The sequence below is a fragment of the Phodopus roborovskii genome, unplaced genomic scaffold, assembly GCF_943737965.1.
Source record: "Phodopus roborovskii unplaced genomic scaffold, PHOROB, whole genome shotgun sequence".
In the NCBI taxonomy this organism is placed as follows: Eukaryota; Metazoa; Chordata; class Mammalia; order Rodentia; family Cricetidae; genus Phodopus; species Phodopus roborovskii.
The window spans coordinates 13,303,572-13,331,233 of NW_026126448.1; the positions used below are offsets into that span (position 1 = coordinate 13,303,572).

Sequence of the window (27,662 nt, forward strand, 5' to 3'; positions counted from 1 at the left end):
GATCCTCCTGCCTCTACCTCCTTCAGCAAATCCTACCTGCGTGCACCACCACCACGGCTCAGCTTCTCAAATGCTGAGATCGTAGTCTCGAGGCACCACACTCAGATTTGTTTTAGGGTCTGAGGACACAGAGGTGAATCCATGTACAAGGCTTCCACTTTCCTGAAGCTCATGGTCCAGATTTGTGTAAACAGCCAATACTCTTGTGAATGAGATCATTTCAACCAGTGGCATGTGCCATGAAGTACAATGGACTGGAATAACAGAGAGGAAGTGGTTGATTTAAGTCAATAAATCAGGAAAAAAAACTTCTACCAATAAGATAAATTGCTAGATAAACCAAAGGCATGTAGTTCAATTTGAAAACAATGAGTAAACAAAGAAAAAAATTATTCTGCAGTAAAGTCTCTCTACGTAACTCAGGCTGGCTCTGAATTTGTGACAATCCTACAGCCTTAGCCTCTCAAGTGCATTATGTTTCCTTGGATTCTTTAAGTTACCCTGAACAGTGCTTGGAATATAAACTAGAAAGTATGTTTATTTCTTTTAATCTGAAATTCAAACTTTGCTGTGTCCAGTATTTTTTCTTTCTTTTTTTTCCAGTATTTTTTCTTGATAATTTTCTTTTCATTTTGTTTGTTAGCCTTGTCTTTTGAGACAAGAAAGGTCTTGCTCTATAATCTGGACCGGCCTGGAACTCGTGGCAATCTCCGTCTCTGGAATGCTGGTATTACAGGTGTGTGCCACTATACTGACTTACTTGTAAGGGGTTGCGGTCCTATGGACAGATGATATTTGAGCAGGGAACTGACCAGAAGGAACCTGCTATCCAGATTCAGGGAAACAGTGATTCAGACGGAACATCCGGTATAAATGTCAGAAGGAGGGACAAATGAGATCAGAGGAAACGGAGCCAGATCACAAGTTTTGTCTGGATGGAAAGGAGTTTGAATCTGTTTCTCTCTTCGTGATAATAAGCCATTAGAGAGCTAGAAGTGTTTTTTGTTTATTTGTTTGTTTACTGTTTGAGCTGAGGCTTGAACCCAGAGCCTGGTGTTGTACTGGATGAGTGCTCTACTCCAGCCTAAACTTTGAAGGAAGAAGATGGCCTGTTCTGATATCAGCCTGCTGCACTGTTGGGCAGCTTTTGGAAAGATTAAGAGTGAAATTCCGATCAGCTCATGCAGTGACCTGAGAAGAGGATTCTCTCTTCCAGGCGGAACTCACAAGGAGCCCAGGGCTGCCTAGTGACCTGGGCGTTGCTATGGAGGAGACGCCTGGCGGTTGCTAGGCCTGGAGAAGTCTAGGAGGAGGAGAGGGCGGGGCGGAGGCGGAGCTGGGCCAGCTCGAGGAAAGCGACGTGAGTTCTCAGGAAGTCGTTCTGGGCCGCGCGTGGCGCTAGCGGAAGTGACGTCACCCGCGTTCGGGGTCCAACGTGTTTCGCGTAGGTCGCTTTCCCAGCTGGGAAGTTTTGTAGTGGTTTACCTCGCGTGTAGCAGAGCGGTGTCGGTCCTGTCGTCAGGATGGTGAAGCCCAAGTACAAAGGACGGAGCACCATCAACCGGTCGGCAGCCAGCACCAACCCGGGTACGGCGGGTCGGGCGGAACTAGGCCGTGGGGACCTGGGGGAGGAAGGCCCGGCCTGTGCGGCTCCCGCGGTGAAGTCGGGGGACGCGTCCCGCTCGCCTCTGTCAGCCCTGCGGCCTCTCAGTCCGAGGGTTAGAGGAAGGCGGGTGCACAGTGGGCTAAGATCCTGGAGTCCTGGCACACGCCTGTCATCCCAAGCACTCGGGAAGCTGAGGCAGTAGGATCGCGGGTTCGAGGTCTCCTGGGCTATAGGGCACAGACTCTGAAAACACGAAGTGGAGTAGGTGGACCCAGGGGACCTTTTACACTCGGCCATAACATTCGTGCCACCCTAGCGTCAACTGTATAAGTGACACACGGTAGCATTGGCTCTTGGAATCAGATGATGTATAGGCAACCCTGCAGGGTGAGTATGATGATTGCAGTACAGGTGTTTAACACTGGGAAGGCAGAGCAGGCGTACCTCTGTGAGTTCGAAGTCACCCTGGTCTACCTAATGAGATTCTTGTCTCAATTAAAAAAAAAAAACAAAAGCAAAATGCTTTAGATAGCTCTTGTCTCCATGAGCCTGCAAGGCTGGCTGATCCCAGTATTTTCTTTTACTTTGCATAGTTAAGATTTTAATTAGATTTATAAAAACACTTAAGGAGACTGCAGAGCCCACTCAGAGATTAAGAGCTCGCTCACTCTGTTCTTGCAGGAGGGTCAGAGGTCAATTCCCAGCACCCAGTTCAATTGACTCTCAACTACCTGTAACTCCAGCTCCTAGGGCTGTCTGATGCCTCTGGCCTACACTAACATGCTTATACTCACATACATACATATAATTAAAAAAAACCTTCAAGTATACTGTTCATGTAGCAATGCTATGTGAGAATATACAAAAATTTAAGGTAGCTGCATTACTTTGCTATCTTTCATAACAGTATTTAGTCATATATTGCCATTTATTTGGAAAATATACTTAGGATTGGTTGGTAATTAGTTCAATGCTTTTAAGCAGAGTTTATCAGCAGCTTTAAAATACAGATGTAAGTAAGCCTTGGGGATTAATAGAAAGAGATAAGAAAAGGACACACAGCCAGGTGTCCAGGTGTGTGTATACTTCTCAATAAATAAAAGAGTTCCAGTGGCTGGGTGGTGGTGTCACATGGCTTTAGTCCCGGCACTTGGGAGGCAGAGCCTGGTTTACAGAATTGAGTTCCAGGACTGCTACACAGAGAAACCCCATGTGTGTGTGTGTGGGAGGGCGGATTCCAGTAGTTTAGTTTTATTTTGGGTTTCCTCTTAAAATTGAGATTATGAGGGGCTGGAGAGATGGCTCAGGGTGTAAGAGCACTGGCTGCTCTTGAAGAGAAGCTGGCTGTGATTTTCAGCACCCATCTGTATCTCCAGTTCCAAGGGGTCTCACACCCGACACTGGACACTGCATTTGTGGTACAGACATTCAGTCAGGATATCCACACATAAAACATAATATAAATCAAATCGTTAACATTAGAATAGGAGGACTAGTTATGAGTTCACAGAGGGTTTCTAGATAAGCTTCTAAACTCAGGAGCTTCAATTTAACCCAGTGATGATGCTTTTTAAGCATCATTATTTCTTAGAAGTTAAGACTACAAATAGTTCCTTTTTATTTTTTAACTTACTCATTTTTATTTTATGATCGTTGGTGGTTTGCCTGCTCGAATGTCTGTGTAAGGGTGTCAGATCTTAGAATTACAGACAGGTGTGAGCTGCCATGTGGGTGCTGGGAATTGAACCCAGGTCCTCCAGAAGAGCAGTCAGTGCTCTTAACCACTGAGCTGGGCAATAGTTACACAGGCTTTTAAGGCCAGCACTTTGGAAGCAGAGGCAGGTGAATCTCTTGAGTTCCAGGCTGGCCTGGTCTATAGAGAAACTGTCTTAAAAAAAAAAAAAAAAAAAAAAAAAAAAAGGAAAAGGAAAAAAAAAAAACAACAATGATTATTTTATGTATGAGTTCATTCCTATAGCTGCTTGTGAGCCATCTTGTGGGTACTGGGAACTAAACCCAGGTCCTCTGCAAAAATAGCAAGTTCTCTTAGCTGCTGACATCTCTTCACGTCTTTATTTATTTATTTATTTATTTATTTATTTAGGATCTCAGTGTATCACCATGACTCACTGTAGCCAAGCATGTCTTTGAACTTTAATCCTCTTGGTTTTCTAATGCTGAAATTACAGGCTGTGCCACAATAGCTGGTTTGTGAAGTACTAGGGGGCAAACCCAGGGCTTTGTACATGCTAGGCAATAATTTTATCAGTTGAACCACATAATTGCTGTGGACATGATAGTGTTTAGTCAAATTTGTTAAAGATGGCTACTGATTTTATGTGACCAATGTAGAGTGTGATTGGGAATTCAAAAACGTATGGCTGTGAGGACATGACAGTGTAGATCTTTAATCTCAGCACTCAGCAGAAGCAAGCCGACCTTTGTGAGTTTAAGGCCAGCCTGGGCTATATAGTGAATTCCAGGCCAGCCAGAGTTAAGATGTGAGACCCTGTCTCAAAAACTGTCAAAAAGACAGAGGGTCTGAAGAACAGATGCTAACCCTGCCTGTCTCAAAAAAAAAAAAAAAATTAAAAAAAAAAAAAAAAAAAAAATCTCATGGCTATCACAATCAGTTCCTCCCACAATGGCACTTCCAAAGTTCTTGTCATTTTTTGCATTTTTACTTACATATTTTCTTTAAGAAATAAAAAACCCACAATTCTGGAAAAATTAGTTTATATAAATAAAGCTGAATGAGAGCTTTAATGTTTGATATTCCAATGTCCCTTTTATCACAGACTTTTTCTTTATTCTGGGGCAAGACAAGGTAAAACGAGAAGCATAAGATTCCTAAATTACAGTTGTGAGGTATGAAGTGTCTAGGTGAATGGGCCTGAGCGTGCTGTAAAGTTTCCTTGTGGGGCTGCTCTGTGCTCCTGCTCAGGATGGTTCTTAGAGTCCTTATTTAAGAGGGTCTGGAGCTGGTTGTGGTGGCCCATGCCTTTAATCCCAACAGAGGAGGCAGAGGCAGAAGGATTTCTGTGAGTTTGAGGCTAACCTGGTCTATAGCGAAAGTTCCAGTATAGCCAGAGAAACCCTGTCTTGGGGAAAGAAAGGGGCAGGGGTTGGGACGGGGGTGGGAGTGGGGGATTTGGTACTACACTGCTTTAATTCCTGTACTTGAGAGACAGGGTGATCTCTATATGAGTTTGAGGCCAGCAAGGCTACATTGTGAAGACCTTGTCTCAGACAGTCAAAAAGACAGGGTCTGGAGAATGCTTGCTAGCTGCAAGATGATTCTTTGAAGATTGACTTTGTGTAGTTTCTTGTTTTTTTTTTTTTTTTTTTTTTTTTTTTTTTTTCCTCTTTTCAGTTTTGCCAATATTGCAACCTTGTTTTGTTTGTTTGTTTGTTTTTTCAAGACAAGGTTTCTCTGTGTAGCTTTTAGAGCCTGTCCTGAAACTCTACTATAGACCAGGCTGGCCTCCAACTCACAGAGATCCTCCTGCCTCTGCCACTGCTGCCCAACCTGCAAGTCTCTTTTTTAAGATTATTTTATGTGGGGGCTGGAGAGATGGCTCAATGGTTAAGACTGTTCTTCCAAAGGACCTGAGTTCAGTTCCCAGCACCTACATGGCAGCTAACAACTGTCTGTAACTCCAACAGCCTCACACAGACATACATTCAAACAAAACACCAATGCCTTTAACCACTGAGCCATCTCCCCAGCCCGTCTTTTTTTTTTTTTTTTTTTTCTTTTGTTTTGTTTTGTTTTTTGTTTTTGTTCTATTTTATTTGTTTGTTCAACTGAGACCTAGATTGGTATCCATTGTGGTTGAGAGCACTGACTGTGAGCAGATGCTTGTGTTTAAATTCTGGCTCTGCCGATTAACAGCCATATGACTCTGGCACAACACCCACTCAGTGTATCTCAGTGTCTTAGTCTGTAGCACTAAACATAGCATATCTCTTTATGTGATTGTTGTGTGGATTGAGATGAGCCTGTAGTGGGGACAGCGTGGTGCCAGTGATGGAATTAAAACTGGTGATACTAGCATCAGGTTGTCATTCACGGTTCTTTTGGAAGTTAAGTGGTGGACTCCAGCTTGTAATAGTCATTTATTGGAGCAGCATACGGAGAGAGTAGACATTCTTTGGTGAGGATAGCTTGGCTTGTTGAGTAAGCTGTTTGTTGTACTTTAAACAATGACCGTACTTACCAATTGTTGGTCATCAAATAATTTATTATCTGTTTCTAGATCGAGTACAGGGAGCTGGAGGCCAAAACATGAGGGACCGGGCCACCATTCGGCGACTGAATATGTACAGGCAAAAGGAGCGCAGGTGAGCATTGGGCACAGCCAGCCTTTCTTTTCCTTCATGCCCTGAATTTAAAACTGAGACTCGGTAAGCCTCTGTTCCTACCCTCACTTTCTCCAAATAGGAGTAGGATGCCATTTCACGTGAGGGTTGCTGTGATGATAATACACTTAATACAGCTAAAGGCAGGGTAGTAGATTGTGAAGAGGTGATTGTTTCCTAACACTTCCCAGCAAGTGGTCATCCTGTTCCTCACACGCTAATCTCCAACAGTGTTGTGTCAAATCTCAGTTTAAATACCCATCAGAAACAAGTACAGAGTGTATAGACTGCTTACGAAACCTGCCAGACTTCAGAGCACAGTATTGTGGCACTAGGATGCTCATCACAGCCCAGAGTTCTGCTGAGGCAGCCTCCACTCCAGGGACTTGCTGAGAGTGGCATTTTGCTAGCTGGTTTTAATTTGTTTGGTAATTAGATTCATTTCTTCTAAAAGTTGTGTGTAAAACACAAACGTCAGTAACCTAACCTGCCTTAGTCGCCTACTTTGCAGTTTGTTTTACAATTTTGAGTTCCAGGATAAATCACCGTCTACTTAAAATTCATTTAAACCAGCCTTTAAATAATTACCAAAAAAAAAAAAAAAAAAAACCCAAGTATGTGTGGTTTTTTTTTTTTAAAGCAAACAAACAGTAAATGGATTTTTAAACATCAGCATTGTTACTCATCTAGCAGAAATCATTATGTGCTCTGTTGCAAGAGGTTAAACGGCTTTTGGGCAATCTGTTTCAAATGTAGAAGGACTTTTTGTTTACTGAAGTCTGTATTTCATGATTATCTTAAATCCCCCCAAAGTCCTTTTGATGGGAAGCATGTTCTGTAAGCCAGCCTGTGCTGTTGCTGCCTTCCTTCTGTCGTCAACCCAAATCTGTTATTTCCTCAATTTAGGAACAATCGTGGTAAAGTGATTAAGCCACTGCAGTATCAGTCGACTGTGGCTTCTGGCACAGTGGCGCGAGTGGAGCCAAACATTAAGTGGTTTGGTAAGTGTTGTCCTGTGCTCTACACGTGTATGCGGAGGGGAAGAGACTCACAACTTTGAAGTGTGTACACAGGAAGGTTTTGGTGAGTGAGACTGAAAGGATTGTGAAAAGGAACTGAGAAAGTGGCGGACTCCTCACAGCGTTCCTTTGGAACAGAGCTGCATAGTTGGAAATGAGCCCACGTGACCACAGAGACAGATAGGACCGTCCTCATAAAAGCATCTGGAGACCTTGGCCCTTTACCTCTTCATTTCTAGTTGCCTGAGAAAATGGCTGTACAAGAAGTGGCCTTGCAGGTGCTCTGGTCCCTTTACCTTGCCCCGGGGTGGATGTCCTTTATTGGTCCTTGTGGGAATGAAGAGAGTTTCTACAATCACAGGGGATTGGGCCTTCTTTGGGAACTCCTGCTTTCCACTGTAACATGTAGTTTGTTTGCCTGGCATCTGACCTCTGTGCTAGCTGCCTTTGCCTTTACTCTATTTGATACCTTTTGATGGGCTGCCCCCTAAGAACTGAAACAGAGAGAGTCAAAGACAGAGTCGGGAGTAGCGCTCGCCTGCTATGCGCAGAGCCTAGAGGCCATGCCCATTATTGCCAAAGCACATAAATGTTGATGTGTATGAACGTCAGAGAAGACTGTGGAGGGATTTTTACAATGGACCTGAGTACTGGGACTCCAGGTCCAGAGTATCTGACTTTGGAATCAAGTTGTGTGTGTGGCTGTAGACAATTTTTAAGTCTCTGTCCCTTAATTTCCTAGTTGCTAAAATGGAAATACGAAAGGTACCATCTCAAGATGGTTGTGGTGAGGCACACTATTCTCCTAAGACTTTGAGATGGCAGCAGGAGATCAGAAGTTCAAGTCTAGTCTGGACTACATGAAACCTTGTCTCCCCTCTCCCCCATTTAAAAAAATAAAAAAGAGAGAGGGCCAGTGAGATAGCTCAGTGGTAAGATGGTTACCCAAGCTTACCTGAGCTGTCTCTGAAACCCACATAGTGGAAGGAGAAAAGGAGATAGCTAACTCCTGTCTTCACACAGGTGCTGTGGTGCTCCAGTCATAAATAAGTTTAAAAGAAGTCCAAACGAAGCACTTAGCATAGTGCCTGGCAAGTAGTAAGTGTGAGGAGTCCTTGATGCTTGTGTCTGCACGTGCTATTGTTGACCTGAATGCTTTCTTTGAAATCAAAGGTCTGGCATTCTCCAGGTGCAATTGTCTCTTGGAGGGTCCTGAATACCTGAGTCTTGGGGTTCTTTCTCTGTCCGTGTGAATGATAACTGTGATTGACTCCAGGTTTCTTTGCCAGGGCTGGCAGGAACTAAGACGTTTGTCTAATCTCAGTTCCATTTGGTGATGTTTATTTTTTGGTTTCATCCAATCAGGAAGTTGGGCTGAGAAAACTGTTGAAATCCATTGTGTGTCTGAGTTTATGGGTGAATTCCTACAGTGCGAATGCCAGAGGCATAGTCCCTCTTTTTCTAAGTTTGCAAAGAGATATAAGGAGTGGATGGATGTGCAGGCACTTGGGTAGTTGAGAATGCCCTATGTCTTACCTTCCCCGTGTCAGGGAGAAGATGAGTACAGACACAAAGCCAATCTCCTTATTAAATGTTCTTTATCTGTGAAATAGGAAACACTCGCGTGATCAAGCAGGCATCATTACAAAAATTTCAAGAGGAAATGGATAAAGTTATGAAGGATCCATACAAAGTTGTCATGAAACAGAGCAAGTTACCGATGTCTCTTCTGCATGATCGAATCCAACCTCATGTAAGAATGAAGCGCCATGTTGGTGGTAGGGTTTTGTGGGCCTGCTCAGAGCAGATGCCACTCTGTTTGTCTTTGGCTTTCATAAGCAGCAGTAGAAGTTTTATGAGACTTGGTTCTCTCCTTTGTCACCCTTTGTATGAATTGAGTTTGGCCCAGGAGGTGCACCACTGTGGATCCAAAGAAAGGCTTTTCAGTGAGGTCTGAATTTTAATCTTCACTCGTCCCCTTCTTTATCCTTAGTTGGCTTTCTCCATGAACCTTAACTTCCCTGCCATAAAGAGAACTTGCCTTTTTTCATGTTTGGAAAGAGCTGAAGCACTGTATGTGCTTGGCTAGTAAGCATGCAGCACCCTGCCTGATAAGGCTAAGAGGATGATAGCTGTTAGTAATGTCATTTGTGTGTTTGTGCATGCATCTCTTCTTCACATGTGCCTGTGGGGACTAGAAGACAACCTTGGCTGACATTCTTCAGGCACTATCTACTTCCCTGTTTTTCTTTTTGAGCCAGGTTTGCTCACTGACCTGGAACCTACTAAGTAGGCCAGACTGGCTAGAAGCCCCTGGGACTGTCAGTGATAGTTCGTTGTGTTTGGGGCGATGCAGAATGAAGGTTGAGATGGAAGGAATCCTTCAATGTTGTATATATACCTCCCAGTCTTTTTGAAATCTTTGGAAGTTGTTGTAGCTGAAGGAAAGGTGCTATTCCGATTGTCTGTCGATTACTGGAGTTTTGTAGTACGGTAAGGGCTGAGTCTGGCCAGAGTAGAATGGGTTCCCACACAACAAAGAAAATGCTCTAATGTTTGCCTGCGCGATTTTAACTTGCGTTGAATAATTCCCAGAAATAGCCAGTGCACATGCTTCAGTGCCAGTCTGAGGAGGGGAGGGAAACACTGACGTGCATACAAGGATTAAACAGTTCAAAGAAAAGTGTTTACTTACAGAACAAAAATCAAAAGGAAAGCTGACTATTGCCTCAGGTTTTGTCAATTATGTTCTGTTTTATGATGGACTAGAAGAATGGCACCTATTAGTGCAGTGACTGTTTTCTTTCAGGGAAACATATGAGCGTAATTCATGAACCACAGACAAGTTGCTCATTTCCCTTGTTCTCTTTGTCTCATCTCCCTAAAGCCATCTTCTGACCAACTATTGAGTCCCAGTTCTGGGAAGAGCAAAGGTTCTATTGTGGATTTATTGCTTTGTTGCATGCTTCAGTTGCTTCTCGCTCAGATATCTGAGGTGTGGAGTGAAGGAACCTTCAGTCACAGGCATTTGCATGTATTTTTGTTGTTGGATTGTGGTTTGATGGGGGTTTTTGGTTTGTTGTTGTTTGGTTGAGTTTATGGGGTTTTTTTTTTTTTTTTGTTTGTTTGTTTTGTTTTGCTTTGGTTTGGGGTTTTCAAAACAAGGATTCTCTGTGTAGCCTTGACTGTCCTGTAACTCACTCTGTAGGCCAAGCTGGCCTCAAACCCACAGAGATCCACCTTCCTCTGCCTCCCTAGTGCTGGGATTAAAGGTGTGTGCCACCACCACTCAGCTAGCTTGTATTTTAATGCAGAAAAATATTCAGAATAAGTGGAGGGCTTTCTGTTTTGTCTTTGAAAACCCTATTTTAATCCAGTGGCTGTGGCATGGTATGGACTCTAGTTCTGAAATGGTTCTGCACAGGAAAGTCAAATCAGTTATGTTTTAACTTTTGCTCATTCAGTTCTGTGTATAAGATGTATTTCTGTAGCAATGTAGTAAAGGTACTATAACTAGCTTTACATCTGTACTTTAATCGTATGGTATTATAGTAAGCTTATAAGTTCAAAAACAACATGCTTCATAGTTTATGGGGTTTTTTAAATATTTGATTTTTATCTATTTATTGGCTTTAAATCCCTTAATATTTTATTTTGTGTGTGTTTGTGACGTGTGTGCATGTAAGCACAGGTGCCTTTGGAGGTTAACAGTATTAGATCCCCTGGTATTGAGTTACAAGCCACGTGATGTGGGTGTTGGAAATGGAACTCAAGTCATCTGGAAGAGTGGTATGTGTTCTTAATTGCTGAGTCATCTCTCCAGCCCAGTTAGGAGATTTCTAAGGATAATTTTTGCTCATACATGATTTTTTTTAAATTGATATATTGATTGTATGTGTGTGTGTGTACTGAGTATAAGCTATTACGAAACTTTCATAAATGGATTCTCACCTTCATTCAGCTCAATGAAGCAGGGTCTCTTTTGTTTCTACTGTACTGTGTAGTCTAGGCCCCTGACCTGCAAACTTCCCAGGCAAGTCACTTGTTTTCACCTTCCAACTCTCTGGGATTACAGATTCACACCACTTTATCTTCTTACAGAGCTTTTTACACACCCTCCAGGGATAAACTGGGTCTTTACTGGGCCCTCTCCTCAGCCCAGTCATACTTATTAACTTCAGAATACTTTGCCACAGAAAATGCTGTTTTCCTTGTGTCTGTTTCTCAGTTAGAAGATAGCAAGGGAAAATAAACGAAGAGGACAGTGAATCCAAGTAAATGATGGCCACTTAATAAACTGGGGAAGTTGGAGGATCAGTGGTTGTTAGGAAGGCATGGGGCTGTTCCATCACTCAGGACTTTCTTAGCTGGTGCTTACCCAGGGCTTTGTACTAAGGTGAGGAAGGTGCACTTTTTGTTTGGTTTTGTTTTAAAGGCGTCTCTGCAGACTCTTAACATGCTGTTATGTGGGAGATCCTAACTCAAACTTTGACTTTTATCCTGCTTCAAGAATTCCTATGCCTGTAACTCCTTTACAGGCGCATCAAGTTCTAGTTAGGATCAGGTTCCTTTATCACATCTAACCTATTATTTTGGACTTTTGCTAGATGTTTTTCATCTGAAGAGTTCCCATGTGCATTTAATAAAAACGTTACCTAAATTAGGGAGAATGTTATCTGAAACTAAAATGCATCTTATAAAACAAGCAATTCCTTTTAGCCATGAGAGAAATTAACTTCCAAGAAAAAGTTGGCATTTACAGTTGGTTTAAAAAAGAAAAAACACACACACAAATTTGACTGATTGTCCTTGACAAAACCTGTGAATCTGGCGAATTTTATGCACTTGGTTTGAAAGCTCCAAAAAAGGGTCAGAAAAGATAAGTTAACTTTTATCATTGTAGCCCTGATTACATTTGACTGGAGTCTATGATGGGTGAAGGAAAGCAAAATTTGGCAGGTTTCACATGGCTGTTCATACTTGGTGTCTGTGTTACCTTTAGATTCCTGCAGGGAAGCTCATAGTTCACTCCTGCAGAAAAAGAAGCCCTTGTGCAGTTTAAACATGCATTGCAGATTTGAGACCAGACTGGGTATAGCCTGGAAAAAATAAGTGCAGACACCTTTCCCCAGGTGGTTTTAGCTTTTTGCTTTGGCTCATTGTTTTCCTTTCCTAAGTCTTAACCTGTGCTTCTCCTTTGTCTTTAGAACGCAAAGGTCCACATTCTTGATACTGAAAGTTTTGAAAGCACATTTGGCCCAAAGTCACAGAGAAAGCGACCAAACTTGTTTGCAAGTGATATGCAGTCCCTTTTAGAAAATGCTGAAATGTCTACTGAAAGCTATGACCAGGGCAAGGACCGTGATTTGGTGACTGAGGACACTGGTGTAAGGTATGCATTTGAGAGTCTTATCTTTGCTGCTATGCTACAGAATGTTTTCTCTGAGCCCTTCATGCTGGTGTGGGGCATAGTGATGTCCCACAAGTTGTTTCCTCAGACTAGAGGCTTCAGTGCAGTGGAGGCCAGGCCGAAACTGACTCCACGTGGCTTCATCACTCCACACCTCTGCATTCCCAAGGAAAAGGGAGCAATGTTTTCTTCTTCCATATGTCATTCAAAAATTACAGAATGTCTTTAAGTTGGGAATTGACATTGGCTTCTGGGGTCTCTAGACCACTTCGGTTTATGGTTGGTCTTCTTCTGTGACCCTCCAAAGATAACTATGAAAAAGTGATGAGCCTGCATAAAGACTGTGGAGTGGGTTTGTCTGTTAAAATTTGTATCATTCTATGTTGTGAATGTGTGTGGGTATATGATGCCACAGTGCATGCAGGGAGGTCAAAGGAGTTGATTCCTTCCTTCCCCCACATGGGCCCTGGCGATCCGACTCAGGTTGTGGGCTTAGAGCAAGCATTTTTACACACTAAGCCATCTTGTTGCTCTCAGCTTAATTTTTAAGTTGTCACACACAGTAATGATTTTCATTATGGCATTTTCATATGTATGCCTACTTTGTATAGTGAATTGGGTTTTTTTGTTTTTGTTTTGTTTTTCTTTTATATTGTTTGGGGAGAGGAAAAGGAAACGAAGAGGAAGGATCGTAAACTTTCTTTATTCTCGTGAGGATTCATATGCTGAAGATGACAAATTACTGATAGGGATCCCCTGCACCCCTCCTTTGTGAGACAGGGTCTACTATTTAGCCCAACTGGCCTAGAACTTGCTATGTAGAATTATTACATAGCTTCAAACTCACAGAGATCCTCCTGTTTCTGCCCCCCCAAGTGCTTAAAGATATGTGCCACTACACCCAGCTATTCTAATTTTTTATTTACAAATACCTTTTTCAGTAGACTTTTCATTATGGAGCTTTCCTGTTGGTTAGCTATGCTGTTCCTAGATTCTCCTGTAGTTATCAGACATTGAATCTTCCTCATCCTTAAGGATTACTGAGAGACAAGCTGGGTATAATGGGAGGCAGAGGCAAGTGGATCTCTGTGACTTTGAAGCAACCTTGGTCTAGGTCTCCATAGTGAGTTCCAGAACAGCCAGACCCTATCTCACAAAACAAACAAAAAAAGAAAACAAAACCAAAAAAGGATTACTGAGAGGCAAGTCCTGATATCAGATCAAAGGGTATGCCTACTTTTGATAGGTAGCTGCCACTTTGTCCTGCACAAAGGCTCGGCTTCTCTGGGACAGTGCTGGAGAACTCCTGTTCTCCCCACAGTCGTTTAACAGTGTGCTGTGCACAGAAATGTGTGGACCGAAGACCACAATGATGTGGTCTTCATGGCTGATGCCACCCCATCTCAATAGAGATAAAAGCAGGCCATTTGAGCCCAAATAGAAGTAGCCTGTTTGTTTATTCTTAGAATTGTTTGAATGTTTGTGTTCATGTGGAGGGGATGTAAATGTGCACATAGACAGAGGTCAACTTGAGAGGTCAACTTAAATTTTTTTTTTTAATGTGTATGGGTATTTTGTATACCTGTATGTCTGCACCAAGTATGTGTTTGGTACCCACAGAGGCCAGAAGGGGGCATTGGATCCTCTAGAACTGGAGTTTAAAGATAGTTGTGAGCTGCCATGTGGATGCTGGGAATTGAACCTGGGTCCTCTGTAAGAGTAGCCAGTGCTCTTAATCTCTGAGCCATCTTTCCAGCCCCCAGATATCTTCTTCAATTTCTCTCTACTTTTCTTTCTTTTTTTTTTTTCTTTTTGAGATAGTATCTCTTGTTTTGTTTTTTAAGACAAGGTTTCTCGGTAGCTTTGGAGCCTGTTCTGGAACTCTGTAGATCAAACTGTCTTCGAACTCACAAAGATCCACCTGCCTCTGCCTCCTGGATGCTGGGAATAAAGGCCTGTGCATCACTGCCTTATTATTTGTTTGTCTATGCATATGCACATGTGTGACCACACGTATACTTGTGTGGTGTGAGGACAATCCCTTGTGAGAGTCAGTTCCCCTTGCTCCATGTGGGTTCCAGGGATCAAACTCAGGTTGTCAGGTTTGGGAGCAAGTGTTCTCCTTTTTTTTTTTTTTTTTTTTTTTTTTTTTCTTTTTTTTTTTTTGGCTTTTTGAGACAGGGTTTCTCTGTGTTGCCCTGGCTGTCCTAGAACTTGCTCTGTAGACCAGGCTGGCCTCCGCCTCCTGAGTGCTGGGATTAAAGGTGTGCTCCCTACCACCCGGCTATTTGAACTTTTTTGTTGGCTTTGTTGTCATCTTCCTTCAAAAGGTAGAGAAGATAATTGAGGAAGACAGACTATTTTTGTTTAATTTTCCTTCAATTAATGTCCTTGAAGCTAGTAAGTAAGCAATTAGAAACTTTATTTAAAAAAAAAAAGTAGTACCTCTCTTGAGAGCTGTGAAGGGCCTGCCTGTACCCTTCTTAGTATGTGGTGACAATGTCTAACTAAAGCCATGCCTTTTTTTTTTTTCCTTTTTATTTACTTTTTTTTTTAATTGTAGTAACATACATGCAGCATAAAATTTGCATTAGTGCACAGTTGTCATCACTGTCAGCTCTGAGGGTCTCATCATCCTCGTTAGACGAGTCTAGCTGTGGATGAAGGAAATTACATGTTATTTGTCCTTTTGTGTCTTGCTTATTTCATGTGGCATGATACCTTCAAGGTTCACTCAATGTCAAGGCACATTAGACTTGTATTAGAATGTTCTTCCTTTTATTTATTTTTTAGTAGCATCCTTTTTGTGTTTTTGAATTTTTATTTTAATTATTTTTAAATTGTGTATACATGTGTATGTTTAGGGATTTGGGGGGGTCGTTTGTTTTCTTTTGATTGATTTTATTATCTTACTGTGTTTTGCTGGTGTACATACGGGTGTGGATCACAATGTGTACAGTGCCTGCAGAGGCCAGAAAAAGGTTTCAGATCTCCTAGGGTTGGGGTAACAGACAGTTGTGAACCAGCCATATGAGTATTAGGAAATGAGCGTAGGTCTTCTGCAAGAGCAATAAGCACTCTTAACTGTTGAGTCATCTCCAGCAGCTGCCTTTGCCCACTTTTTGATGCAGGGTCTCACTATGTAACCCTGACTGGCCTGAAACTCACAGAGCTCTGTCTGCCTCTGCTTTCATGGTGTTAGAATTAAAGGTGTGCATCCCCATTCCTTTTTTAAAGTGGACTTTGCAAATTCACACAGATATTCTTCCCTTTGATATGTTTTGGGTTTGTTTTTGTTTTTCTGTGTGTATGCTTTCATTTTTGAGACAAGAGTCTTAAGTCTGAAGTCCTTGCTGGCTTGGAACTTAACTGTGTAGACCAGGCTGTCTAATTCACAGAGCTCCATCTACTACCTCGTGATTGCTGGGATTATAGGTGTGATCCACCTCCGTTTCCTTTAAATCTTGATGATGTTTCAGTTGCTCATTTCTGGTCCTTTTTTACCTAGAAATGAAGCTCAAGAAGAGATATATAAAAAGGGACAGTCGAAAAGAATTTGGGGAGAGCTCTACAAGGTAAGACTCATGGCGTTCACTGAGCAACTCCTTCACCTTCATGAGCTTGTAGGCAGTGACTGACTGACTGGAGCTCTAGAGTAAAATAACTCTGCTGCTGGCTTCACTCCCTTTACTCCATGAAGGAACTGTGATGTAGCCTCTCGCATACTCCCACAGTGCTTGAAAGGAAGAGCACTTGTGCTCTGTGTTGCCTGTGAGTCTTCTGTTAACTATCCATCAGGATGACACCCCACACGGTTAGGTTAGTGCTGCATAAGGATTGTAGGGTATTCGGCCTCGCTGCCTATTCTGTAAATGAGAGCCACATGTCTGGAAAGTGTTACTGCCTTAGCCAGTTTGCCTCACTCTGTGGGGAAGGGAAGGAAGGGTTTGTGTATGCTCTTGAGTACTGACCTAGTACTTTTGAACTGGCTGAGCTTTACGTCCGTGGGGGGATGATATTACTAGGAGTTCCAAGCACGGCCATGTAATTATAATTAAACAGTCACAATAGGTAACTAGGACATAAAGGTAAACTGGGCAGATTTAATTTTCTGTAAAAAACACAAAGCCATCTGTAATACGGACTTGTGAATCAGGTGGGTTTGCCCCAGGCTAGCTTTCCTATTTGAAATCTGACAAGTTTTGGAATGAAAAGCTTTTGAATTCTGATCAGATGCCACCCACCCAGTCTCCTTACTAGATCCTTTGCAGTTGCCTCTTAATGCCATTTTGTTCCTTTGGGCTCCCTTAAATGTTCCCCTTTATTTTGTATGTACTGTAGCCAACTGTTTCTTTCTTTTTGATTTGCAGGTGATAGACTCATCAGATGTTGTAGTTCAAGTTCTTGATGCTAGAGATCCAATGGGTACTCGTTCTCCTCACATCGAAGCTTACTTGAAAAAGGAAAAACCCTGGAAACACCTCATTTTTGTACTCAATAAGTGTGATCTTGTTCCAACTTGGGCAACAGTAAGTTCAACTTGTGACTTAAAACCCACTGCGGAGGCCACTAGGACAAACCTTTCACTGCACATCAGTGGATAGGCTCTCAACACAGTATCGAAGTGTCACACTCTTGGGATTTCAGTCACTGGTGTGTCCTTATGAGGGCGAATATGTACACTAATGGTGGGCAGAGCCACCTTCTATCTTCTGGCTGGGGGCAATTGCGGGATTTTATATCCCCTGGTGGAGACAGCTGCCAGTCGCTAACTGCTTCCCCATTGTGTTCCGTTAATTGCATTTAGTCATGATAGCTTTTCTGGAATATTGTTTTACGGTCAGTTATTAGACGAAAGACAAAGCACTAACTGTCACACTTGAAAGAACATCTCAAAGAATTACAGCTGTTGTTTCCCTTAGGCAACACTATTTGAAGCCATCCGGTAATTTCAACTCAGATTCTTCTGAATATTGTAAACAAACAAGCCATAATTTACCAGCATGTTTTCTTCTCCCCTTTAGAAACGATGGGTTGCTGTGCTTTCCCAGGACTACCCAACACTTGCCTTCCATGCGAGTCTCACCAACCCCTTTGGAAAAGGAGCGTTCATTCAGCTGCTGCGACAGTTTGGGAAGGTAGGGAGATAGCTTCTGCTGGAGTTATGAGGCTGCGTTTATAGGATGGCCTGGCCTGTGGGTCCAGAGTTGCTAACTTCAGGTCGGCACCTGGGAGGTTGAAGCAGGAGGATCAAAAGTTTGAAGCCAGAATGGGCTCCATAATGAAATCTTCTCAACAGCAGCTTGTTGCCTTCACTTCTCACTGTTTTCTAGAGTATAAAACCCACAGGCCCTCTGGAGTGTGAGGCACCTGAAGTGTTTTCTCATCTACCTTTTGCCCTTCTTCCTGCCATATCCCTGGCACCTAGTGGTTCAGCCTTTGCCAGAGGATAGATGCCCAACCCCACATTCTGTGTTCCCTCACTTCAGTGATATCCTGGAACCAGATCCCCCCTCTTTCTGCCTGGCTCTAACAAAAGACACAACTTTGTCCTACCCTTCCTCATTTCCCAGAAGCAATTTTTGACTCTTAGCCATCATTTCTGGTATTTCCTACATGCTGTTAGTACATACTTATGATCTATTTCTTGATTTCCCCAATTCTTCCCCATAGTTTCATATACTTCCTAAATGTTTCCTGCTTTAAAAACTTAGGGCCAGGTTTTTTTTGTTGGGTGTGTGTTATTCTGTGTGCGTGTGTTCTTGGACCCAGAGCCTTGCACATGCTAATAAGTACTTGTTACTATTGCGCTATAAGGTCGGTTAGAAGTGTGCTCATGCATGCTCCCTGTCTCTAACTCACTATTTTTGAGGGGTGGGTTGTATCTTGTGGTATCATGTGGTCCAGGCTGGCTACATAGTCACTGTATAGCCAAAGCTGGCTGAAATTTGCAGCAATCTTCCTGCCTCGGCCTCCTGTTGTCTTCTTACACTGGGCACAATTAGGTTACTCTGTTTATCTTCCCTACACACATCTTTCACTCACTCTGCTTCCTCTGTACTATGGACAGCAGTGTTGGGCTGATTGTTACTTGGTGTTCACAGTATTCTGACTGAAATGCCATTTATAGCAGTCCACTCAGAGTGCTGTTGCTACAGTTCTCTGCTAGAGGTGCTTGTCTCCTCTTCTGTTAATTTTCTCTGTTGTTTCTTTGTATGTTTAACATGCGGGCAGACACCCTGATAGAGTATTTGGGTAAGCCAGTAGTTCAATTTATAGCCAGCCCTCTCCCATGGGAACTGGCTGTTACCAATCTGTGGTCTGCCTTCAAGTACTATTCTGGGCACAGTGGCACAAGCTTGTAATCTCAGCTGCTCAAAGACGGGAACACCCCACCCTACCCCCCACCTCAAAATAAAATCACTTCAGCTCAGGAGTTTTAAACCAACCTGGGCAACATAGGACTGGTATCAAACTGAAAGCAAAAGTCCCCACAACCTTGATAGACTCTTGGTGTCTCTTTTGGTATGGGGACTGTTAGGTAGCTAGATTGTTGATTGATGGATTTCACTGCAGGGTAATATTAGTTAGGAACACGGACATTTTCCTTGGGTTTGTGAGTATCTCCTGAAGGGAGTCTTCTCAATTTAGTTCTGGGACCCCTTGGGGAGCAGGGTACTAGAGGGTTGGTCTGGTGGTTTGATTTGGTTAGGCCTGAACACTTGTTTTTTTCTGCTGCTGCAGCTAAAGCTGTGGTTAGACATACATGTCTCCGATAGGGATCTGTCAGTCTCCTTCCCTAGAGACGTCTCCCCAGTGGCTGGTGATGCACTGCAATGAGGAGTTGCATAAACTACCTCTTCTCGTTTTTTGTTCTACATGCTATTATCCTAAAGCAAGGATGCTTTATGGGTGTCTAAGGATGTGGCTCACTCTTAACATGTAAATACATGTGTATCTCACTCACTTGGGCTGTGTAGCTGGCTTGTGTTTAGGCCTCACTTCAAGTTGTATTGTGCTGTGCACTGTAGTACGTAGTCTTCCAATAGCCAAGTAACACAATTTGACCCAAGGGGATTTTATGGTTGCATATATGTGATGGTTGGTACTTTTTTTTCCACAGTTACACACAGACAAGAAGCAAATCAGTGTTGGGTTCATTGGCTATCCAAATGTAGGCAAGAGCTCTGTGATAAACACATTACGATCCAAGAAAGTTTGCAACGTGGCTCCCATTGCGGGAGAAACAAAGGTGCGTATGGATTCTGGTCTACGTTTTATTTCTGTGGACACTTGACTATTTCAGATATGGAGATCTTCCTTCCATTTCTCCTTCCCTTCCTCGTCCTCTTCTTTTCTCTAACAGTACTGGGAATCAGACTCAGTGTTCTGTAGTGAGCCTGGACCCAATCCTTGTCAGCTTCTCAAGACTGAGCATGACTTGTATACTACTAGGTAGCTGTGGTGTGATTTGGTTGATGTCCTTTATATTTAAATTTTCTGTAAATTGCCACTCCATCCTTTATTGTTGTTGTTATTATTATTATTTATTTTGTCTAAGTGTTTGGCCTGCATATATACATACATGTTCAATGTGTGCATGTTTGTAGCCACCAGAGGCCAGAGAAGGCACCAGATCCCCTAGAACTATGGTTGTGAACTGCCATGTGGATACTGGGAACCAAACCTAGGTCTTCTACAAGAACATCAAATGCTCCTTCCAGCCTTTAAGTCCAACCTTTTGTTTTGATAAAACCAACTCAAGAATATTTGGTGTCTGGGTTAAAAAGGAACAAAAACTTGGTCTTTAGGTGGGTTCTGGATTTTAGGTAGATTCTAGTTAGTGGCAAAGAAACTAACAGTTCTGTGCTTCTGAGCACTTTTAAGACTTGTAGAGAGGTTCACTGGCGTGTTTGCACAATACTGAATGGAAATCCTGCCCCTGCCTTGTTCTTGGAGTGTTAGTGATAGAACTCTAGTTTGTGCTTGGAGTGTGTCATGCTTGGCTTAAATATTGCTTTTCTTTGGCCCTCCCTTCTCCCCTGTCTAGCTTAATACCGTAACATCACAAATTAGTGAAGTTAAGCTTCCGGTATTTGACTCTGGCAACACTTAGAATTTTCTGTCTGCAGGTCTGGCAGTATATTACCTTGATGCGTCGTATATTCCTGATTGACTGCCCTGGCGTGGTTTACCCCTCTGAGGACTCAGAGACCGACATAGTACTCAAAGGAGTGGTGGGTATTTGGTCTTAACAATTCTGATTCCATTTGGGGGGAGCCCTGAGAGCCTTTGCCACTCCTCGTTCTGAAGGCAGTCTGGGATCAGCCTGTCTAACTAACCAGATGAAGATACTTGCGTTGAACAGAGCAGCCTCCTTTCCACTCAGCCTGCCTCAGGAGGTCGAGGGGCTGTGGGCATATCTGGTCAGTGTCATCCTACAACAGTGTGTAGCTTCCACATGGGACCCAAAGGGAAGCAGGGTTTGTTTGTTTATGCTTCGTGCTAATTCATCTTTATGGGTTTATGGATTGAGTCATCTTGGAACTCACTCATTTCCTCACTTGTTTTTGAATATGACTGAAAACTTTAAATGATTCCCCTTCACCATAACCATGCTTCTAGCATACATCCTTGGCACGTTCCTCCCCCTCCTTCTGAAATTATTGGATTCTTTTTTTGTGTTCTGGGTTCAGTGATTTGCAGACATTTAGCCATCCCTACCAGTGCATAACACAAAGCATTCCAACTCCAGGCTGCCTGTGGAAGGCAAAGCAGGGGTAGAGTTGACCTCTGGGCTCCGTGGCTATGCTTGGTTCTCAGTGGTGCTCCATGCTCCTGCCTAGCCATCTCCACTTCACTTTATAAGATTGCTGGGCTTTCCTGTCTGCGCAGAAGAGTCGAAAAAGTGTTTCTATTGCTCTCTAGGTTCAAGTTGAAAAAATTAAGGCTCCTCAAGACCATATTGGTGCTGTCCTTGAACGAGCAAAGCCAGAATATATCAGCAAAACATACAAGATCGACTCCTGGGAGAACGCTGAGGACTTTCTTGAGAAGCTAGCTTTCCGCACTGGGAAGTTACTGAAGGTGAGCTTGTGTCTTTGGGGGTTGCGACTGGGACACCCCAATCTGCCATCATGAGAACAGTAGGAACTGTGTCAGCCAGATGCTAATGAGTAGCCAGGATGGCTGAACTGGCCCTCGTGGGGAAGTACTTTTGCTCTTTGGGTTTAACTGGGAATCTCTCCTGTCTTTCAGGGTGGAGAGCCTGACTTGCAGACTGTAGGTAAGATGGTTCTCAATGACTGGCAGAGAGGCCGGATCCCTTTCTTTGTCAAGCCTCCCAATGCAGAGCCACCTACAGCTTCCCAGGTAAGAACAGGTGAACATGGGTCCAAATGACCCTGGTGTGGTGTAACTTCGGTTGTCTCCCTTTGGGGAGCATGGGTGTTGCCAAAGTTCATTCATGGAGAAATCTTTATTCATACCAACCACAGCCACAGGGAACAAGGGAGTGAATAGGAGACCTTGCTCTACAGAAAGCTGAGAGCACACGGGATGGGGAACCCTAGAGTTGATGATGTTTTGATGACTTGGGACCAAGCTGAGACTTGAACAGGGAGCACCCTGTTGCCCCGGGGTTCTTACCTTGACAGTAGCTTGGCCTATGGCTCAATCTTAGCACTTGACTTTGATGTTTCTAGGGCCCTTTTCAGAACTCAGGAAGTCTGGAAGTGATGGCTTGGGGTTTTGTTTCTGTGCTTGTATCACTGGGATCCTTGTAGCTCTGGTTTCCTCTTTGGAATACTTCTTAGCTGAAGCAAGATATATCCATTTGGGTATTTTTCTCCAGCATTAAAAATTTTGCATGCCTGAGACCAATATTATCTGTCTTTCCTCACTCTTTCTTAAAAATCACAGCCAACCAAGCACAGCAATTCCCCCCTCTCTCTCCCCTGTAAGTGGTATCATTTATTCATTCAGTCTATTCATTCAACAGTCAGGGTAGGGCTCCTAGGACTCCAGGTACCAGAAGGGCTTCAGTGAAAAGCAGGCGGGGCCCTCCTCTGACGTACTTAGATTTTAGTGGTGAGAGTGGAGTTCAGTTGTGTAAATGCCTGCCAACTACAATTCAGGGCCCTGAGGTGTGATTTGCTAGAGGAATAACAGGACTCAGGAAAGTACTTCATTTGCCATTACTGGTTCATTGCAAAGGCTAAAGGTCAGAAGAGCCCAATGGAAACCATGCCTAGGCAGGGGAGAGGCAGCACCTTGTGTTGTTGAGCTGGGTGGGCACATCAGTCTCTTTACCATCCTAGAGGAGTTTTCCATTATGTAGATGAGTCAGTGGCTGTAGGTGATTCGACTGTCTCTAGCTCCTCTTCTCTCCCCAGAGGCTAGAAGTGGAGCGATGAGTGCTGCCTGAGTCTTTGTGGTGACTAGGTCCTTCCTGAAGCCAGCTTCCGTTAAAGTGCGCTGGAAGGGTGTTCTCAGGGATACCAGAAGACACACATCCCTCAAAAGCAGCCAAAGGGCATAGGAGCTCTTTGCCAAGAACATACTTTTTAATTTTTTTTTTTTAAAAAATTATTTTAAATACTTGAATACAGCCAGGTATTCAGAGAGTTGTGTATACTGGGAAGGTTTGACCAGGATAAGTGTTGAAGGGGTCAGAGGAGGACTTGAGTGGAAGTTAGGGAAGTTAGGGCTTCTGAGGGGGCAGAACCTTAGCAGAAATCTTCAGCACAGTCCCCTGCTCCATGTTTTTCCCTTTTGTCTTTTTTGGTTCCTTTTCCTGTTGGTGAAGTAATAATTTCCTAAAGATCTGAAAGGTAGAAAATGCCATATGTGATGGCTCATGCCTTTAATCCCAGCACGTAGGAGGCAGAGGTAGATGCATTTCAAAACTAGCGTGGTCTATAGAGCTAGTTCCAGGACAGCAGGTCTACACAGAGAAACCCTGTCTCGAAAGAAAAAAGAAATCACATCACTACAAAATGTACAAACATAAACTTAAACTCTGTATGCGTGCGTGTGTGTGTCCACATGCATGTGCTTGTGTACATACACATACCATGGTGTACATGTGGGGATCCAAGAACAGCTTTGGGGAGTTGGTTCTGGCCTTTCACTGTGTGGGTTCTGGACATTGAACTCAGGCTGTCAGGTTGGGTAACAAGTGCCTTCACCTGCCAGCTCAAAACGTGCAGACTTTTGTACAATTTCCTCCATTTCATGAATTCTGGATTTGTTTAACACTTTACCCAGCCACACTTGACTTTGGAGAGTCATTATATGAATGTAGGTCACAGAGATAAAATGATCCACATGAGAAATGCTGTGGAAAGCTTGGCACATCTTGTGTGTGCATGGATACCTAAAATAGGCCAGTCAGCTCAATGTTTGTAGACTCAGTGCACATTCTGAATTCTAGCCGAGGATGAGTCTTTGAAAAGGTGTCTCCCCACATCTCTCCTTATACTTCTTGGCCCTCATTTAATATGGACTTGTGTCTTCCATTTTTCTATGGGCCTCCTCTGCTCCCTATTCTGTTACCCATAGGAGGACATTCATTGGTTATTTGGTTCCATTGGGTTGGTACGTTTCCTCCCGAATCAGAGCTCTGTCCCTTTTATCCTTTCTGGTGTTTGGCTACTACGTTGAGTTACGTTCGCTCAGAATAGATGAATGATGCAGTTCAAATTTGATGGTCTTCCCCTCTTTGTTTAGATCTGAGAGGAGTACTGTTGAGAGCTAGGTAGGAATTAAAACATGGGTTTCCTTTTCTGATTCTCTTTCTCATACCACTTTTGGTCCTTACTAGCTTCCACCTTCCTCACCGTTGGAACTTCCCACAGAAACAATCGAGAACAGCCCGGAAGAAGAGATCTCAGAAGCAATAGTTAAAAAGTCAGACTCTACCATTGAAAAGGAACCAGAAGCAGACCGTTCCCAGGACTCAAACTCGGAGATGCAACAAATCCTCACACGTGTCCGCCAGAACTTCGGCAAAATCAATGTGGGGCCTCAGTTTTCTGCAGATGACCTAGTTCCTGTGGAGCTGTCAGACATCGAGGAAGACCTGGGAAGCCTTTCAGCAGAAGAGGAGGAACCCGAACAGGAGCAGCCAGGAGAAGATGCTGAGGAAGCGCCTTTCCAGGACTCTCAGGAAGAGCCAGTGGGAAAGGACACCAAAGCTGTGATTAGAGCCTTAGATGAAAAGATTGCCAAGTACCAGAAGTTTCTAAATAAAGCCAAAGCTAAGAAGTTCTCAGCCATCAGGTCAGATCTTTCTTTCTTCCTCTCCCTCTCTCCCTCCTTCCTTCCTTCTTTCTCTCTTCTTTCCTCCTCCTCCTTTCTTCTTTGTAATTCTCTTGCTTGTTCCTTTCTCACTTGCCATGAACATTGACTTTGGAATTAGTTTAAAGTAATTAAGGTGGAAGCCATGGCCTAGGTCTGCCGGGCAAGTGCTCTACCACTTAGCTGCAATCCCAATCTGAATAGTATTTTTCTAGGAGATAGAAATGGTTGCTTTAATTAAAATAAAAACAAACAAACAAAAAAAAAAAACTAAGCTGTAATTTGTCATCTCCGGCCACCTGAAATACAAGGACTTTGGTTATTTAGTTTTTTAGCCCAGGAGCTGTATGAACTGCTGGACTTTGTATCACCCAGCGATCACCACAAACATGGTGGACTTTTTTCCTTCAAGAGTTGGCACCTCTTCAAGTCGGCCAGTTTAGAGCAGTTAAAAGGGAGTGCTGGGCAGCTTTGTGACTTTGCTTTTATTTTTCAGAATATCCAAGGACTTAAGTGACAAGGTTTTTGCAAAATATGAAGAAGAGAAGAAAAGATCTGCAGAAATCAGTGATGCAGGTGAGGCTGATTTTGAGCCATTTAGACATGTTTTGTAGCTTTAGGATAATTTCTTCCATCTAGGTAGATGCTAGGCGTCTGGTTTCATATCCAGCTTACCATGGGAATTGGATTCTACACTTGAAATTCTGTACATTTGTTAAGATCAAAGTTGATAGCTCTGGAATACTGCTTTTCAAATAGTACAGGCGGTGGTGTACACCTTTAATCACAGCATTCAGGAGGCAGAAGCAGGCAGATCTTTCAAGGCCTGCTTGGTGTACAAAGTGAGTTCTAAGGCACCCAGAGCTGTTACTCAGAGAAACCCATCTCAAAACCCAGAAAAAGAGAAAGCCTCATTTTTGCCAGCAGTGGCACTGCATGCATTTAATCCTAGCCCTTGAGAAGCAGAGGCAGGAGGATCTCTGTGAGTTAGAGACCAGCCTGTTCTACAGAGTGAGTCCCAAGATAGCCAGGGCTACACAGAGAAACCCTGTCTGGGAAAAACAAAACAAAACAAAAACCAAAGAAAGGAAAGTGCATATTAATAACACCACAGTGGAAGAGAAGAGTCTGCAGACAAACTTGGGCAGGAGGTCTGTTACTTTTCTGTTGCTATGATAATATGATAAAGCACATAACCAAAGCAACTAGCAGAAGGGGGCCTATAGTTCCAGAGGGATAGGAATCCGTCCCAGAAAGGGACATGGCAGTGGGCAGGCAGGCATGGCACTCACTGCACTCACTGGAGCTGAGTGCTCACAAATCCACAAACAGGAAGCAGATAGCCCATGGAGGATGGCTAGAGGCTTTCTTAGCCTCAGAGTCCACCTCTATGACACATGTCACCATTCCCAAGCTGTTCCACCAATGAGGACCAAGGGTTCAAACATTATGAGCCCATGGAGCTGTTCTCATTCAAACTACCAGAGATGTTTCTTAAACTTATGACAGTTTCTGAGTGATGCAAGTCAGACCCCCACAGTGCCCCTGGCCTCCTGCTGTGATCCTGCTTCTGTCTGTTTCCCTACACGGGGTTTGTCCCCACTGTAGTCTTCCACAGATTTTCAAATGCTGTCTCTGTTTTTAATCTCCTCTGTTTTATTTATCATTTGTATCCAGCACCCACCAAAAAGGGAAGGAAACGGAATGCCCAGATGGAAGAAGAACCTTCAAATAAAACTCAGAGGATGCTGACTTGTAAGGAAGTAAGTACCCTGCTTCTTTTAATGAGGCAGGGGCATTGTGGCGCATTCCCACGTGCCCATCATGCCTTTAGCCCCAGCATTGGGAGGCAGAGGCAGGCACAGCTCTCAGTTTGAGGTCAGCCTGGTCTACACGGTGAGTCTTTGGACAGCCAGAGCTGCATAGTGAAACTGTCACGGGGGAGAAACAACACAAAAACAGTAGAAGTTCGCGTTGAGGTTTTTTTTTACATTTATTTTGTGTGAATGCATGTGTGCAGGCATCTCATGACATGTGAGCACCTGGAGATGAGAGGATAACCTGTAGACAGCTTCTATCCATCAAATGGGTCCTGGGGATGGAGCTTAGGTTGTCAGGCTTTGCCCCTGAGCCATTCCTTCAACTCTTTTTTCTTTCCTTTGAGGCAGGATCTTGGTCTGTAGGCCCTTGTTTTCCTCACACTCAGGCAGTCCCCTTGTTGTAGGCTCAAGTGCTGAGATTACAGGTATAAGTTACCGTACCCAACTAGAAGTCCAGTTCCAAAAACCTATTTCTGAAACAAGCGTTTAGAGCTGAGAGTCCTAGGAACCCCACTTTTTAGTGACCTGATGTAATTTAATTTGGGTCAAGAAGGGCCCACTCCATAAAGGTCCTTGAATCTGAGTCTTAGTTTCAGGAATTCTAGTTACCATCTTCAAAGTTGTGTCCTGCTGGCCAGAAGAATTGATGGTTTTGTTTGGTTCCAGGGAGGAGACATACAAAGAGTACAGTGGGTGAGGCAGGCAGGGAACTGGGAAGAACTGGGAAGAACACCTTTGCAGAGCTGACGCAGACCCCCTGGGGAGAGCGAGGGCTGGGCCCAGTCAGAGTCTGCTGCTGGTCGGCAGGTCTGAGGTGGATTGGACACTGCCCCAGCCTTGCTTCCGTTGCTATGGTAGCTGCATAGGCATGGAGAGGGAGGGCTGGGAAATGGCCTCCTGATTCATGGCCTTCTGTGTCTGACTGGTTTCTTTTCTGTTGTGTTTTACAGAGGAGGAGAGCTGCACGGCAGCAACAATCCAAAAAAGTTGGTGTGCGTTACTATGAAACACACAATGTGAAAAATAGAAACAGGAACAAAAAGAAGACAAACGAATCAGAGGGACAGAAGACCAAACACAAGAAATTCAGACAGAAGCAGTAACATCTAGAAAGTTGTTTATTAAATTATACAAAAATATGCCTT

At 43.5% G+C, this 27,662-nt stretch overlaps 1 protein-coding gene across 1 annotated transcript; it reads left to right on the forward strand.

The window, feature by feature from the left end:
• The first annotated feature begins 1,394 nt into the window (after positions 1–1,394).
• Positions 1,395–27,656, forward strand: Gnl2 (G protein nucleolar 2). The gene is made up of 16 exons (XM_051188742.1): positions 1,395–1,587; positions 5,866–5,950; positions 6,875–6,969; positions 8,601–8,740; positions 12,195–12,379; positions 15,906–15,972; positions 16,768–16,926; positions 17,422–17,535; positions 19,521–19,649; positions 20,530–20,634; positions 21,326–21,484; positions 21,656–21,769; positions 24,222–24,679; positions 25,194–25,273; positions 26,375–26,460; positions 27,468–27,656. Exons 1-16 carry the CDS (start codon positions 1,524–1,526, stop codon positions 27,618–27,620), a joined length of 2,193 nt encoding a protein of 730 aa, XP_051044699.1. The 5' UTR covers positions 1,395–1,523; the 3' UTR covers positions 27,621–27,656.
• The last annotated feature ends 6 nt before the right edge of the window (positions 27,657–27,662 follow it).

Bases quoted from the DNA above. Each gene is read 5' to 3' on its own strand.
- Gnl2 (XM_051188742.1), top strand. From the start codon at position 1,524: ATGGTGAAGCCCAAGTACAAAGGACGGAGCACCATCAACCGGTCGGCA. The intron at 6,970-8,600 runs GTAAGTGTTGTC...TCTGTGAAATAG, and splicing joins GCCAAACATTAAGTGGTTTG to GAAACACTCGCGTGATCAAG. The intron at 21,485-21,655 runs GTGAGCTTGTGT...CCTGTCTTTCAG, and splicing joins GCACTGGGAAGTTACTGAAG to GGTGGAGAGCCTGACTTGCA.